The 17,711-nt window shown below is 42.2% G+C and overlaps 1 protein-coding gene across 4 annotated transcripts; it reads right to left on the bottom strand.

The window, feature by feature from the left end:
- Window positions 1-48: 48 nt before the first annotated feature.
- On the bottom strand, window positions 49-17,480 carry ppm1aa (protein phosphatase, Mg2+/Mn2+ dependent, 1Aa). Of its 4 annotated transcripts, XM_014210735.2 has the most exons (7): window positions 17,324-17,459; window positions 17,147-17,191; window positions 12,021-12,866; window positions 11,708-11,825; window positions 11,449-11,560; window positions 9,431-9,488; window positions 49-4,017 (listed from the first exon to the last, which is right to left on the bottom strand). In XM_014210735.2, the coding sequence occupies exons 3-7, from the start codon at window positions 12,855-12,857 to the stop codon at window positions 3,988-3,990; spliced, it is 1,155 nt and encodes a 384-aa protein (XP_014066210.1). In that variant the 5' UTR covers window positions 12,858-12,866; window positions 17,147-17,191; window positions 17,324-17,459; the 3' UTR covers window positions 49-3,987. The 4 variants fall into 4 exon arrangements, with proteins under 4 accessions (XP_014066210.1, XP_014066209.1, XP_014066207.1 ...); XM_014210734.2 differs by lacking the exon at window positions 17,147-17,191 and having other exon boundaries at window positions 17,324-17,480; XM_014210732.2 differs by having other exon boundaries at window positions 17,147-17,455.
- Between the last annotated feature and the right edge of the window lie 231 nt (window positions 17,481-17,711).

The raw sequence follows: 17,711 nt of genomic DNA, 5'->3' as shown, positions 1-17,711 counted from the left end.
TGGGACAATGAATTGAGCAGATCAAGAGAGATGAAATGAGAAGAGTGATACAAGGTAACAACCCATTTATTTAGTGGTACATTCTGCAAACTAGACATTTTATTTCAAACTTCAAAAAGGCAAAAGAAATTAGAAGATCAGGGAAATAGGAGAACGCATAAATTCACAAGCAAGGAATGCAATTTGTTCAATCGACTCAACACAGTACAATAAAGTTCAGGGAACAAAGCTTTAACATTTTCTTTTTATCCGTCTTTCCTTTGGAGCTAGATCATAATACAAAATATACAGTTACTGAACTTTGTAGTCAATCACAGACGCCTCTGAGAAGCAGTTGAATCAACAGACAATACTTATCTACAGGACTAAAGCTATTCTTGAATGCATTCATAAATATAGCAGACATGTACGCACATTTCAAATGCATACAAGGTTACCCAATTGTTTAACACTTGCATTTGCTCAAAGTATGACATCTGCAGGAGTGAGCAATTTAAATAATATTTCAAAAGATTCAACAAGGTAACATTTGTTTTTAATATAAACCAGAAATGAAAAGGTGTACCATGTGACTACCAAGATAGTATGCCACTTTGTAGAGAAGTACCCTAACTTGGAAACACTATTTGAAATTACTCCTTGAAGTGTTCCAATGAACAAGTACTTTAGGGGGTTGAGTTAGATTGGGTAAGGCAAATCGGTGAGCTTATTAGTGAGCTGAAAAAGGTCAGCAACATGGAGTTCAGGCCCCCGTTAAAGGGGACACAACCCACTGCCAAAGGGTCACACAGTATCACCACAACTGAGGTACATCAATATTATGTACAATATGGGCGCAAGCATTAAAATCTCTTTTACTCCAATATAAATAATGTTCCTTATGAGGCTTAAATAAGAATTATATAACAGAGATGACGCCTTACATGAACCTAACACCTAAGTCACTATGCAAGTCCTACAGTATGCGAGTAGCCCACATTAAAACTGGTGTGTTGACAACAGAACGCTGAACTTAAATCCCAAACTCCTTAAACAACAGCAGGGCAGCACAAAATCAGTGTTGAGTTGTACAGATGACAGAAAAATGTCTGGCTAGCCTAAAGATTAAGTTAATGCATTTCAGAAATAAAAAAAGTATTTATTTCGTCTTGTAAAAAAAAAAAAAAAATCCTTGGTTACGTCATTTCGTAAATGAAAAACAATATACATACTGTAGTATTTCTGTAGAAAATACTTTAGCTTATAAAAAGGACAACAGCGTAACCGAATATTTGCACTCCTTAAGCTAAGATCCTAAACTATTCACAGACATTAAAAAAAGATAGGGCTTGTGTTACAGTTGTTCACGCCTCTTCGCGCTCCTAAAACTTGGTTCCCTTTACACAAATTCACAGTACAGAAAGACATTTACCAATTTAACCACATTTCTTTCTCAATTTGGAAAAGTGACTTGGGTACCTGTGACAGTTGAACAGAATGGGTATTTTGCATCTCAACAATGACTACATAATCACTTCACCAGATTCATTCATCAGTCACTTCATTGCTTAAAATTATGAAGGCATTGTTAGACTTGTTTACCCTTTGATTACCCTTTCTAAGTATAATTGACATTACAGCTGTATCAATTGTCCATATGGCAAGTTCAGAAAAAACAAACATTTTAAGAGTTTTAATCTGGGACGTACCTCGTATTGTTTAGAATTTCTAAAAAAAAATGCAGGTATGGATAAAATACAACAACAAGGGTGGGATATCAAGGCATCTCTAAACTGTTTTTCTTGGGGTCAAATTCAGGAGTCAACGTGGTAGTTTGTTGCCAGAAGTTACATCATTAGATTGTCAGTTGGTTAAAGAGAAATTATAAATTCAGTACGTTACCCTGTGTTAGACCAGTGTTTCCCAAACTTGGTCCTGGGTCCCCCGGGTGCAAGTAGTGTTTTTTGCCCTAGCACTTTGCTGCTGATAAAAAAAAACCTATTAAAAATCTAAACTTGTCATCAAGCTTTGATTATTTGAAAATCAGCTGTGTTGTTCTCGGGGAAAAAACAAAACGTGCATTGGGGGGGCACCAGGACCAAGTTTGGGAAAACCAGTTTTAGACAAACAGGACAGAACCCAAGGGGATTAGGACACATTTACCTACAGCGCTCAGTTCTAATTGATTCAACATCCAAAAACAAGAGTATCTTGCTAAGCACGCATCTAACTCAAGCAACATGATTTATTCCTTGACAAAAGGTCAGAAAAAAGTCACATACATTTGCAGCAATGCAGTTCAAAATAAAAAACATGTCACCAAGAAATACATCTGCGTGTTAAATACAGATTTAGTCTGACTATTCATTTCATTTTTTTAAGAGAGATTTACAGCAAAATCATATACACTATAGAAGCATACCATATTGTGCACGGGCTCCTGGTGCAGTGGCTGAGGACTCTACACTGAGAGCCCCCCAAACCACTCATAGTAAATACATGGTACTCTAGGACAGCTCATTGCATTCAGTGGATTTGTTATTGGTTGTATAGTTGAATATTGCAACAATAAAAAAAAAAAAATACCACCTCAAAATTGTTAAGGGAAGATTGAAGGTTCACTCAGACCGATGGTGGTAATTAGGGTTAACAAATCAGCACTTATACACTTGTAAAATCAGATTATCAGATAGATGTTGTGATTTGAACTCCTCTCAGTACCAAACGCAGGCTTGTAAGAAATAAAATGCACTGAATCTCAGAACTTCACTTGGCATGCTGGGCTGTCAAAGCTGAAATATGTGCATCTTACATGAATGACATGAAAACGTGTAAACTAGTCAGACTAGCATAAATCACTGCATGTCAGTAGAATTACAAAATGGTCGTGGCAGATGTCATAAGTTAAAAATGGCAATAAGTCAATTTAATCCATCCAGTGTCAAAGTGTTCTCCAAAGCTCTGAAGTGAAGGGTAGTATCGTACTGATATACAAGACGGGTGCACAATAGGTATGTAGGAGTAATGGAGGAACATTTCCCATAATCTGCACCACCATAGCAAACATTAGCTAGCAGCTACAGATATACAGACCTCTCTCTATACAAAACATGTGCACGCACACAAGCACCTAGGAACACTTGCCAGTACCCACAGACAGGCAGGCAGGCAGGCAGGCGGCGCGCACACACACACACACACATACACACACACAGCAAGTGTTAAAAGGTGTAGGGTGAGCTCATCTTCATTTGCATCTAGGAACTGCTTTGTTGCGTTGTTTACAGGAGATGAACAAGAACTTCCCCCAAAAGACAGAACACACAATGAAAGACTGTAGTACCATAGTTACTACACTACGCAGATTCTTTTTATACAAACAAAATAAATGAAGATATTAGAATTTATATGGTTTAGAGAGCTTACTGTGCTGTGAACCTATACAATTTACCCGTTTCTTAAGGAGCAAAGACAAAAAAATAAAATAAAGAGCAAGAGGATAATATCACCTCATAATATTCAGTAATAGTCACTGAATAGACATTTGTTGGAACTCCAGAAGAGCAGGAAAAGGGCTGATAGTGTATAAAGGTATTTTCTTTCTTTTTTTCTACTTTAACTCAAGCTGCATTAAATACAGGCTTTGTACAGGACAATTGCACTTCACAAAAACAAATATACAAAAAAGGAAATTACAGCTCAAAATAGTTGTTTCAACTGATTATTTAAAAAAAAGAAAACATAAAACTACAGAGTCCCAACAGGTTAAGGGTGGGATTGAAAATAAAGGTGAGACAAAATGGAGGGTATCCTGAACTCCAGAGCTGACTGGTGCTGCTCTATCTGGGCTGTAGGGGTGTGCGTGCATCTCCTCCTCCTCCCATCATATTCCCTTCTTACAAATGGAACGCTCAGAGTGGTGGGGAGACAGACTGCTGAATGGAGCTGCTGTGAGTCTTGAGGGTAGAGGTTTGTAAACTCTGTGCTGTGTTAGTGGTAGGGGTTGTGTTACCACATGTCGTCTGTGGACGCTGAGTCCTTGAAGGATGGAAGGAAAAACCCATCAGATACTGGATCAACATCCAAGGGGTCTCGATTTCAACTCCTGGAGATGTGCTGATCTTTGCACCCAAGAGGATAATTTTGTCCTAAACTAGTTACTAGAACTTGGACATGCGTCCAGAAAAGAATTTAAGCTTTGCTCATGCCTTCTGGGAATTGAGACTGAGATCCCTGGTATAAAACAGCAATTTCTTGAAGTCTTCCCTTTTACCTACATTTCTTACAGCATTTTATTTATGGTTAATTTGAATAGAACACCTCACTAACGACAAGTTGTAGGAGTGAGTAGTCATCATGAAAATGTTTAGATATGACTGGATAATGGTTATGAATGATTGCTTCAATGAATATATTGTCGTTAAAACATTTGTGAGATCCTCCTGTTGGAGGAATCTTGAATATTAGCCATATTAATGGAACTTCAGGGAGCAAGAACACAAGATTGATATCAAACAATTTCAGCCGACTAAGATTGCCCTGCCAACTATCACTGCTACTACAATCCTGCCAACATAGATCTGAAAGCATCTTTGGCCATCAAACAGAGACATTACCTATGGGCAACACATAGGACGCATTTACACAGCCCAATTCTGATCCTTTGCCCAATTATTGGCAAAATACCTGATGGACAAAACCAATTAGTGGAAACCGCAGCCTAGATGTGTTTTGATAGTGTATATTACGCCACTTCAGGATGGCACAAACAAAAGCTCCAGTAAGGGGTCACGTTAACGCAGAATTCTGCGCTTTTCACGCTGAAAGAAAAAGACCAAAAAAACATACGAATATATTGCTGCATTTTGTAAAAGCAGATCAAATTTTTGCTCGGCGTCAGACAAATTGTGCTTCAGTTGCACTTCTCCACTTGGAAGAGAAATACACTGCTCAAAAAAATAAAAGGGAACACTTAAACACAATGTAACTCCAAGTCAATCACACTTCTGGGAAATCAAACTGTCCACAACACTGACAATAAATTTCACTTGCTGTTGTGCAAATGGAATAGAAAACAGGTGGAAATTATAGGCAATTAGCAAGACACCCCCAATAAAGGAGTGGTTCTGCAGGTGGGGACCACAGACCACTTCTCAGTTCCTATGCTTCCTGGCTGATGTTTTGGTCACTTTTGAATGCTGGCGGTGCTTTCACTCTAGTGGTAGCATGAGACGGAGTCTACAACCCACACAAGTGGCTCATGTAGTGCAGCTCATCCAGGATGGCACATCAATGCGAGCTGTGGCAAGAAGGTTTGCTGTGTCTGTCAGCGTAGTGTCCAGAGCATGGAGGCGCTACCAGGAGACGGGCCAGTACATCAGGAGACGTGGAGGAGGCCAACAACCCAGCAGCAGGACCGCTACCTCCACCTTTGTGCAAGGAGGAGCACTGCCAGAGCCCTGCAAAATGACCTCCAGCAGGCCACAAATGTGCATGTGTCTCCTCAAACGGTCAGAAACAGACTCCATGAGGGTGGTATGAGGGCCCGACGTCCACAGGTGGGGGTTGTGCTTACAGCCCAACACAGTGTAGGACGTTTGGCATTTGCCAGAGAACACCAAGATTGGCAAATTCGCCACTGGCGCCCTGTGCTCTTCACAGATGAAAGCAGGTTCACACTGAGCACGTGACAGAGTCTGGAGACGCCGTGGAGAACGTTCTGCTGCCTGCAACATTCTCCAGCATGACCGGTTTGGCGGTGGGTCAGTCATGGTGTGGGGTGGCATTTCTTTGGGGGGCCGCACAGCCCTCCATGTGCTCGCCAGAGGTAGCCTGACTGCCATTAGGTACCGAGATGAGATCCTCAGACCCCTTGTGAGACCATATGCTGGTGCGGTTGGCCCTGGGTTCCTCCTAATGCAAGACAATGCTAGACCTCATGGGGCTGGAGTGTGTCAGCAGTTCCTGCAAGAGGAAGGTATTGATGCTATGGACTGGCCTGCCCGTTCCCCAGACCTGAATCCAATTGAGCACATCAGGGACATCATGTCTCGCTCCATCCACGAACGCCACATTGCACCACAGACTGTCCAGGAGTTGGCGGATGCTTTAGTCCAGGTCTGGGAGGAGATCCCTCAGGAGACCATCCGCCACCTCATCAGGAGCATGCCCAGGCGTTGTAGGGAGGTCATACAGGCACGTGGAGGCCACACACACACTACTGAGCCTCATTTTGACTTGTTTTAAGGACATTACATCAAAGTTGGATCAGCCTGTAGTGTGGTTTTCCACTTTAATTTTGAGTGTGACTCCAAATCCAGACCTCCATGGGTTGATAAATTGGATTTCCATTGATTATTTTTGTATGATTTTGTTGTCAGCACATTCAACTATGTAAAGAAAAAAGTATTTAATAAGATTATTTCTTTCATTCAGATCTAGGATGTGTTGTTTAAGTGTTCCCTTTATTTTTTTGAGCAGTACATTTCCTCTGGCCTTCAGACCAATCAAATTCCCGCATTCAAGAATAGCATTCGCTCAGCAGACAGCGAGCCGACTGATGGCAGAGTGGAATAATGGTTACTTTTAGCTGGTCGTTTTGGCAAAACATTAGGAAATGTAGCTGGCTACATTCTATCTATGGTAAACATAAGAAATCTGATAGCCATGCATTGTCTTTGCAAAAAAATACCTTGCTTTTTCATTGAGGCTAATTTAATTGTTTGTTTGTCTGCTAGCCAAATAGTGTTGCACTTCTGTTGTCATCTGATGAAAACAAAGCCATTTTCGGACTAATGTTTTGCATTAGTTTATTTTGTGTGGTGAAAAACTAGAGTTGCATGCCACTTATCACTCAATTTATAGCAACAACTGTTCCCTTTCAATATAAAATGCAGGGAAATGGTTTAATAAGAGAGTTTTTTGATGGTCTATGTTTTGAAAACGCAGATTTCTGAACGCTCATGTGACCCCTGTATAAACAGCTCCACAAAAGAACCATTGCCTTTTCAAAGTGAAGCGAAAAGCTTATTTGATCATGACAGTACCCAACCAGTAACAGAAACCCTAAATCAATCTGGAGGCTAGCTAAAAACTGATTTACCTAGTTAATTAAGCACGACAAATGTGATTGCAAGTGCTGGTTTGGTTTCATAGACCTAGGTTAGGCCTAGTCTTAACATAATCTTAACTGAAAATACAATTTAGCAAACTGTTTCATGGGCATGGCTGACCTCGGCTAGATCTGTACACTGGCTAAGTTCCGAATAAAAAGTTTTGAGTTACAGTACAGAACCTGCTGTCAAGAAAAACATTGGCTGTGTTCATGCAATCTCATCTGCTCAATACAGTATAAAGCATTTTGTTATCTTTACATCAAAGGCTGCAGTGTCAATTCAGGAGTGAACTAAACAATACACATGAAAAAGTTGTGAACTGTGGGAAGAACTAAATGCATTCTGGGATGTTATGGTAATGAGTAAAATGGATTACAGGTCAAATAGAAAGTGGATTACAAACAAGGATTATATACAGTTGAAGTCGAAGTTTACATACACCTTAGCCAAATACATTTCAACTCAGTTTTTTACAATTCCTGACATTTAATACCATTAAAAATTCCCTGTCTTAGGTCAGTTAGGATCAACACTTTATTTTATGAACGTGAAATGTCAGAATAATAGTAGAGTGATTTATTTCAGCTTTTATTTCTTTCATCACATTCCCAGTGGGTCAGAAGTTTACATGCTACCAAATACTAATTGAGTGTATTGCCTTTAAATTGTTTAACTTGGGTCAAACATTTTGGGTAGCCTTCCACAAGCTTCCCACAATAAGTTAGGTGCCTTTTGGCCCATTCCTCCTGACAGAGCTGGTGTTACTGAGTCAGGTTTGTAGGCGTCCTTGCTCACACACGCTTTTTCAGTTCTGCCCAAGTTCTATAGGATTGAGGTCAGGGATTTGTGATGGCCACTCCAATACCTTGACTTTGTTGTCCTTAAGCCATTTTGCCACAACTTTGGAAGTATGCTTGGGGTCATTGTCCATTTGGAAGACCCATTTGAGACCAAGCTTTAACTTCCTGACTGATGTCTTGAGATGTTGCTTCAATATAATCCACATAGTTTTCCTCCCTCATAATGCCATCGGTTTTGTTAAGTGCACCAGTCCCTCCTGCAGCAAAGAACCCCCACAACATGATGCTGCCAACCCCGTGCTTCACGGTTGGGATGGTGCTCTTCGGCTTACAAGCCCCCCCCTTTTTCCTCCAAACATAATGATGGTCATTATGCCAAACAGGTACATTTTTGTTTCATCAGACCAGAGGACATGACATTTCTTTAAAAAACACGATCTTTGTCCCCATATGCAGTTTCAAACTGTAGTCTGGCTTTTTTTTATGCCGGTTTTGGAGCAGTTGCTTCTTTCTTGCCGAGCGGCCTTTTGTACCTGTTTCCTCCAGCATCTTCACAAGGTCCTTTGCTGTTGTTCTGGGATTGATTTGCACTTTTTGCACCAAATTACGTTCATCTCTAGGAGACAGAACGTGTCTCCTTCCTGAGTGGTATGACGGCTGCGTCATCCCATGGAGTTTATACTTGCGTACTATTATTTGTATAGTTGAATGTGGTACCTTCACGTGTTTGGAAATTGCTCCCAAGGATGAACAAGACTTGTGAAGGTCTACAATTCTTTTTCTGAGGTCTTAGCTGATTTCTTTTGATTTTCCCATGATGTCAAGCAAAGAGGCACTGAGTTTGAAGGTAGGCCTTGAAATACATTCACAGGTACACCTCCAATTGACTCAAATGATGTCAATTAGCCTATCAGAAGCTTCTGCCCACAAATGACAATTTTCTGGAATTTTCCAAGCTGTTTAAAGGCACAGTCAACTTGGTGTATGTAAACTTCTGACCCACTGGAATTGTGGAACAGTGAATTATAAGTGAAATAAATAATCTGTCTAAACAATTGTTGGAAAAATGACTTGTGTCATGCACAAAGTAGATGTCCTAACTGACATGCCAAAACTATAGTTTGTTAACAAGACATTTGTGGAGTGGTTGAAAAACGAGTTTTAATGACTCCAACCTAAGTGTATGTAAACTTAGGTTGTAGCTATCCATAAGGCAATGATAGGAAAAGAGCAGTTCAATGCAAACATGAGGATTATCCTGTGCTATGTCATTGTCATGCTATATGTCATTCTATTATTCATCATATGTCTGAATAATTGTGTGTGTATATATATATACTCTCCTTGATTCAGCTTTAAAAACAGATTTTTTTGGGGCGGTCCAAATTCTAAGAAGTGTTATATGTTGAATGTTCCAAATTGAGCTGATAAATTGTATTTTTCCCCTTGACATACAAACAGATGTGCACAAACGTACGTATACATTAAAATAAAAAAGATTATGTAAGAGGATAGCAATTGTTGGATGATACTTACTGTGTCATCACCCCGGTATGGGTTGAGTTTGTTGTACACTGCTTCAATAACGCTTCGTCTAAAACACAAAAAAAGTAAAGTTATCAAACATGCAGGTTTAGCTAGGCAAGCAATAACAAAACCATTGTATGCAAGTCCAACGGAAAAAAAAACTGTTTATACAGGCGAGCTAAATGCTGAGCATAAGAGGGGAAAACAGAAGGCTGGAATTGAAGGGCAAAATTAAATTAGCCCAACTAATAGCCCAAACTTTCAAGCAAGTCCAAGCTATCAAAACCACTTAGGTGAAAAGTCATGAGTGCCTGTGCACCTGAGATCAGAAATATACTGCTCAAAAAAATAAAGGGAACACTTAAACAACACATCCTAGATCTGAATGAAAGAAATAATCTTATTAAATACTTTTTTCTTTACATAGTTGAATGTGCTGACAACAGAATCACACAAAAATAATCAATGGAAATCCAATTTATCAACCCATGGAGGTCTGGATTTGGAGTCACACTCAAAATTAAAGTGGAAAACCACACTACAGGCTGATCCAACTTTGATATAATGTCCTTAAAACAAGTCAAAATGAGGCTCAGTAGTGTGTGTGGCCTCCACGTGCCTGTATGACCTCCCTACAACGCCTGGGCATGCTCCTGATGAGGTGGCGGATGGTCTCCTGAGGGATCTCCTCCCAGACCTGGACTAAAGCATCCGGCAACTCCTGGACAGTCTGTGGTGCAACGTGGCGTTGGTGGATGGAGCGAGACATGATGTCCCAGATGTGCTCAATTGGATTCAGGTCTGGGGAACGGGCGGGCCAGTCCATAGCATCAATGCCTTCCTCTTGCAGGAACTGCTGACACACTCCAGCCACATGAGGTCAAGCATTGTCTTGCATTAGGAGGAACCCAGGGCCAACCGCACCAGCATATGGTCTCACAAGGGGTCTGAGGATCTCATCTCGGTACCTAATGGCAGTCAGGCTACCTCTGGCGAGCTCATGGAGGGCTGTGCAGCCCCCCAAAGAAATGCCACCCTACACCATGACTGACCCACCGCCAAACCGGTCATGCTGGAGGATGTTGCAGGCAGCAGAACGTTCTCCACGGCGTCTCCAGACTGTCACGTCTGTCACGTGCTCAGTGTGAACCTGCTTTCATCTGTGAAGAGCACAGGGCGCCAGTGGCGAATTTGCCAATCTTGGTGTTCTCTGGCAAATGCCAAACGTCCTGCATGGTGTTGGGCTGTAAGCACAACCCCCACCTGTGGACGTCGGGCCCTCATACCACCCTCATGGAGTCTGTTTCTGACCGTTTGAGCAGACATGCACATTTGTGGCCTGCTGGAGGTTATTTTGCAGGGCTCTGGAAGTGCTTCTCCTGCTCCTCCTTGCACAAAGGCGGAGGTAGCGGTCCTGCTGCTGGGTTGTTGCCCTCCTACGGCCTCCTCCACGTCTCCTGATGTACTGGCCTGTCTCCCGGTAGCGCCTCCATGCTCTGGACACTACGCTGACAGACACAGCAAACCTTCTTGCCACAGCTCGAATTGATGTGACATCCTGGATGAGCTGCACTACCTGAGCCACTTGTGTGGGTTGTAGACTCCGTCTCATGCTACCACTAGAGTGAAAGCACCGCCAGCATTCAAAAGTGACCAAAACATCAGCCAGGAAGCATAGAAACTGAGAAGTGGTCTGTGGTTACCACCTGCAGAACCACTCCTTTATTGGGGGTGTCTTGCTAATTGCCTATAATTTCCACCTGTTGTCTATTCCATTTGCACATCAGCATGTGAAATGTATTGTCAATCAGTGTTGCTTCCTAAGTGGACAGTTTGATTTCACAGAAGTGTGATTGACTTGGAGTTACATTGTGTTGTTTAAGTGTACCCTTTATTTTTTGGAGCAGAGTAGATTCCTCCCCCTAAAGAAACCTTACCGTGCAAAGCATGCTACTCTATTTTGCTAGTACTTAATCGACCTCAAAAACATTAGGTTGGATGAAGTACAGTGAAAAGAGCGCACTCACTTGCTGGCCAGCTCTCCCCCAGGAGGGAGGTTAGGGATGCTCTCCAATGCTAAGGTCCGCATCACGTGGACCAAGTCTGGAACCCCTTCGTTTCCCTGCTTCTTTATGATCTCTGTGGAAATTAGCAGAACCGCACATTCTCTAAGTGGAAAACAATTTATGAAATACACAATTTGTGATGTGAGCTTCAAATCATATTAAATTCATGACAAGGTTATTGTATTATCTAGGTTTCTACACGCATATTAAGATGCTGCACCTTCTACTCTGCTTTCCAAGTACTTATCCAGCTCCGCTTCCCTTTTCACAGCTTCTGCAGTCACCTTTGGAGCCCCTGGGAGGCAGATCAGCACAACACTCATATTGTCCCGACTCCCCTGTTCATAGAGCGAGTGCAATACAGACAGACTTAAAGTAAAACGTTTAGCATGTGCTATCCATCATGTCTATTCGTGTGACAAAACGTTGTGAAAATTTTGAAATTGACTGTCTACATGTGAGTGGTAACATTCAGGTGCATGCAAATGCTTAACTGTTAGCGATTCTGTGAACAATAAATTGACAAATCTCACCTTATACAAGCAAGTGTCAACAATTTCATTGCAGACTCTCTCAAGGTCATCGGTCACCTCAAGCCTGGACCTGACAAAGTTGCAAAGTTCCTCATTGGCCATGACATCCCAGATGCCGTCGCAGGCTAGGACGATGAACTCATCTTCCACCTCAGACCTTTCAATGGCATACACCTCAGGCTCTGGTGAAACCAGCTGCTCCGTGGGGCCCTTGCCATGCACACACTTGTAGTCAAAGTCTCCCAGTGCCCGGGACACTGCCAGAGAGCCATTCACTCGCTGGATCATGACAGAGCCACCTGCATTCTGGATCCTCTCCTTCTCCAGTGGGTTGCTGGGCTTGTGGTCCTGTGTGAAGAAGTGCACAGCTCCTCCACGGCTAAGAAGACCCCGGGAGTCTCCACAGTTGATGAAGTAGATGTGACCTGGAGAAATCATGACCCCCACCGCGGTGGAGCCGCTGCGGTCCACACCGTGCTTCTTCTCAGAGATGGACCGCATGTGCTCGTCAATCTGCAGGAAACCTGTGCGGATGCCGGTCTTCACACTCTCAACGTTGGGTTCCGGCTCCAGAGCACTCTGGAAGTCTGGATTGCTGGTGATGTGCTCCAGAAGGTGCCCGCAGCAGTATTTTGCCACCTGGGAGCCAGCATGCCCGTCATAAACCGCAAAGAAGGCCCAAGGGTCAAGCCCATGAGGCAGGCCAATGACTGCCGTGTGGGCATCCTCCATCTCCACCCTCCAGCCCTGCATGCTGCTCAGGCCATAGGTCAGACGGTTCCCCTCACCATGAGCATTGTACTTCTCCATCTTTGGCTTGTCCAAAAACGCCCCCATTGTATCCCCCTTAAAACAGGAATGAAACAATTATTCTATTCAATTTAGGACAGTTGAGTATTTATAATAGTGACACTTGTTATTCTGCTAAGCTCAGCTAGCTACAAGTTTAATAAATAAACACCTAAATATTAGCCAGATAATAAATGTTAAGATAGGGATTATTTAGAAGTAGATGACACATCCGCAATCATTATATTGCAAAATGATTAACTAGCACCGTAGGCTGATCTCATGCATTGCAACGTGGCCTCAGAGCATTTCGTATTATTCTGCAGGTAAATCCTAGACACTCCATTTCGTATGATATGTATTAATTTGTGGATGTCCATGATCCATTTCATATGATATCTTCGAATTGAAATTCATACAATGTTACAAATTGCAATTCGTTCAACATTAATAACTTGCAAAACGTACAATGTTACAAATTTGAAAAACATACAATATGTTACAAGTTCCAATTTGTTATGGCTAACGTTTGCTAGGTGGCTGATGCTAGCTAGCTCGAGGGGTTAAGGTTAGGGGAAGGGTTAGCTAAAACGGTTAGGGGAAGGGTTAGCTAAAACGGTTAGGGGAAGGGTTAGCTAAAACGGTTAGCTAAAACGGTTAGGGGAAGGGTTAGCTAAAACGGTTAAGGTTAGGGGAAGGGTTAGCTAAAACGGTTAAGGCTAGGGGAAGGGTTAGCTAAAAGGGTTAAGGTTATGGGTAGCTGAAAAGTAGTAAGTATTTTGCATGTAACCATACACTACCAAAAGTAGGTGGACACCTGCTCTCCGAACATTTAATGCCAAACTCATGGGCATTAATATGGAGTTGGTTCCCCTTTGCTGCTAAAACAGCCTCCGCTCTTCTGGGAAGGCTTTCCACTAGATGTTGGAACATTGCTGTGGGGAATTGCGTCCATTCAGCCACAACAGCATTAGTGAGGTCGGCACTGGATGTTGGGCGATTAGGCCTGGCTCGAGGTCGGCATTTCAATTCATCCCAAAGGTGTTCGATGGGGTTAAGCTCAGGGCAGGCCAGTCAAGTTCTTCCACACCGATCTTGACCAACCATTTCTGTATGGACCGCGCTTTGTGCAAGGGGGCACCATCATGCTGAAACAGGAAAAGGGTCTTCCCCAAACTGTTGCCACAAAGTTGGAAGCACAGAATCATCTAGAATCTCATATTAACGCTGTAGCGTTAATATTTCCCAAGCCAAGTCCGAACCATGAAAAACAGCCAAAGACCATTATTCATCCAGCAAACTTTACAGTTGGCACTAAGCATTCGGGCAGGTAGCATTATCCTGGAAGCCGCCAAAACCAGATTTGTCCGTCGGACTGCCAGATGGTGAAGCGTGATTCACCACCCCAGAGAACACGTTTCCACTGTTCCAGAGTCCAATGGCAGCGAGCTTTACACCATTCCAGCCAAAGTTTAGCATTGTGCATGGTGATCTTAGGCTTGTGTGGCGGCTGCTCTGCCACGGAAACCCATTTCACGAAGCTCCTGACAAACAGTTATTGTGCTAACGTTGCTTCCAGAGGCTGTTTGGAACTCGGTAGTGAGTGTTGCAACCGAAGACAGACGATTTAAACACGATACGCACTTCAGCACTCTGAGATTGTGTGGCCTACCACTTCGCGGCTGAGCAGTTGTTGCTCCTAGACATTTCCACTTCACAATAACAGCACTTACAATTGACCTGGGAAGCTCTAGCAGGGCAGAAATTTGACTTACTGACTTGTTGGAAAGCTGGAATCCTATGACGGGCTACGTTGAAAGTCACTGAGCTCTTCAGTTAGCCCATTATACTGCCAATGTTTCTATGGAGATTGCATGGCTGTGTGCTCGAGTTTACACACCTATCTGCAATGGGTGTGGCTGAAATAGCCGAATCCACTAACTCTTGTTAATATACAGTACCAGTCAAAAGTTGACACCTACTCATTCCAGGGTTTTTCCTTTATTATTTTCTACATTGTAGAATAATAGTGAAGACAAACTGAAATAACATATTGAATCCAAAAATGTTTATATTTAAGATTCTTAAAAAGTAACAAGGCACAGCTTTGCACACTTGGCATTCTCTCAACCAGCTTCATGAGGTAGTCACCTGGAAGGCATTTCAATTAACAGGTGTGCCTTGTTAAAAGTTAATTTGTGGAATTTCCTTCTTAATGCATTTGAGCCAATCAGTTGTGTTGTGACAAGGTAGGGGTGGCTATACAGAAGATAGCTTTATTTGGTATAAGACCAAGTCCATATTATGGCAAGACCAGGGGCTCCCAAGTGGTGCAGCGGTCTAAGACACTGCATCTTAGTGCTAGAGGTGTCACTACAGACACCCTGGTTCGAATCCAGGCTGTATCACAACCGGCTGTGATTGGGGGTCCCATAGGGCGGTGCACAACTGGCCCAGCATCGTCCTGGTTTGGCCAGTGTAGGCCATCATTGGAAATAAGAATTTGTTCTTAACTGACTTGCCTAGTTAAAAGTAAAAAATAAAATAAAAAACAGCTCAAATAAGCAATCTGGAAAATTTCAAAGAACTTTGAAAGTTCAAGTGAAGTTGCAAAAACCATCTAGCGCTATGATGAAACTGCCTCTCATGAGGACTGCCACAGAAAAGAAAGACCCAGAGTTACCTCCGCTGCAGAGGATAAATATATTAGTTACCAGCCTCAGAAATTGCAGCCCAAATAAATGCTTCTCTTAGTTCAAGTAACAGACATCTCAACATTGACTTGCTTGGTCCAAGAAACACGAGGAATGGACATTGGTCTGATGAGCCCAAATTTGAGATTTTTGGTTCCAACCTCTGTGTCTGTGAGACACAGAGTAGGTTAACGGATGATCTCTGCATGTGTGGTTCCCACCGTGAAGCGTGGTGGTGTGATGGTGCTTTGCTGGTGACACTGTCAGTGATTTATTTAGAATTCAAGGCACACTTAACCAGCATGGCTACCACAATTCCGCAGCGATATGCCATCCCATCTGGTATGCACTTAGTGGGACTATCATTTGTTTTTCAACAGGACAATGACCCAACACACCTCCAGGCTGTGTAAGGGCTATTTGACCAAGAAGGAGAGTGATGGAGTTCTGCATCAGATGACCTGGCCTCCACAATCACCCAACCTCAACCCAACTGAGATGGTTTGGGATGAGTTGGACTGCAGAGTGAACAAAAAGCAGCCAACAAGTGCTCAGCATATGTGGGAACTCCTTCAAGACTGTTGGAAAAGCATTCCAGGTTAAGCTGGTTGAGAGAATGCAAAGTTGTCCAGGCAAAGAGTGGCTACTTTGAAGAAACTAAAATATATTTTGATTTATTTAACAATTTCTTTGGTTACTACATCATTCCATATGTGTTATTTCATAGTTTGATGTCTTCACTATTATTCCACAACGTAGAATAGAATAGGAAAATAGAACAGTAAAATTAAAAAAATTAAAAATGGAATGAGTAGATGTGTCAACTTTTGACTGTTAACTTACTGTAGGTATCATTCTAATTTGGCTGTCCCAGATATACGTTTACTATGTTACCTCTAGTCTATGCGACCAGTCTGCAAAAATAGGTGACTAATGTAAATTAAATATTTGTCTCACTACACTAGCTATGAACGTCTATAGTTATCAATGAAGAACTAACGTTATCCGGTAAACGAGCTGTGTTATAGGTGTTGGCCATCGATTGTATGAGTTCATTACAAAACAGTCAGTACTGCAAAAACCTAGGTAATCCATCCAGCTAGCTAGCTTCCTAGTTAGGTCCCAAGCCAACGTCCACTACTAGTTACGTGTTGTTCTTGTGTAGTTAGGTAGCTAACGTTAACTAGCAACATTACAATAAACTGTATAGCTAGCTAACGTTAGTTATCTATCTTGGTGTTTTAATGATGTTGGCTTCCTAACTGGTTTAGCAACCTGTTAAATAGCAACCTACATAGCTAACTAGCTGGCAAGATTTGTTAGGTAACGTTAATTAAGTCAATGACCGAGCCAGGGCTAGTTACATTTCTAGAACAAGAAACACTTTCACGAAATTACCAACAATGTTTTGAACAACGTTTATTAGTTGGCTAACTAGCTAACTTAAATCCTCCCGCGGCAATATGACAATTAAAATACCAAAACAACATTGCGTCGTTTGGGCCTCGGCCCCAAGCGTTCACAGGCCTTCAGTCCCTCACCGACTCATCGCGCTGCCCCCAATGCTAGTGAGTATGGCTAATCGCAAATGTTAACAGACTAACTTGAGACAGTTTCTTACAGGCACAAACAAATGTGACTTACCAAAATCAGAAAGAGCTGTTTTGAAAGTGTAAAGACAAACAGAAGCTGCGACAAAAACGACAAGATTGAGAGTTTGTGGGTAACGTTAGCTAGCACCTCTCTGTACATCAATTTGTAAAGTAAACCAGGGATACATTACTTTCTCATTTGGCGACATAAAGTATATTTCAAATGTACCTCCTTTAAACTTTTAGGCCGGAGCTGTTGAGGCCAAATAGCGACAAGCCGAAAGCCCCAGCCTCTTCACTTGACAGGCAGCCTGCACCTAGCTAGCTAAACGAAACAGGAATCGAAAAAGACCCGGATGTTGCAGGTTGCGTACTTGAAAGCATTACATCATTCCTGTGAGGCAGTCAGTGGTTGATATCTTCTAGCAGTGGTTGATATGCATGTCATATCTAAACAAAAAACCATAAATGGATTAAACATTGTAAAGGCAAACACAGAATTAACAGAAATAAAAATACATTTCGTATGGAAATAGCTGTGGGTTGTGGCCAATCTTATTTTTCTCACAAATACATTTCTTTCAGTCACATTATCTTTTATCACTCTCTGTCTCTAT

This window comes from Salmo salar, chromosome ssa09 (assembly GCF_905237065.1).
Source record: "Salmo salar chromosome ssa09, Ssal_v3.1, whole genome shotgun sequence".
Lineage (NCBI taxonomy): Eukaryota > Metazoa > Chordata > Actinopteri > Salmoniformes > Salmonidae > Salmo > Salmo salar.
Note: the sequence above shows the minus strand (reverse complement) of the source record. Positions and strands in the feature narration are given on the sequence as shown.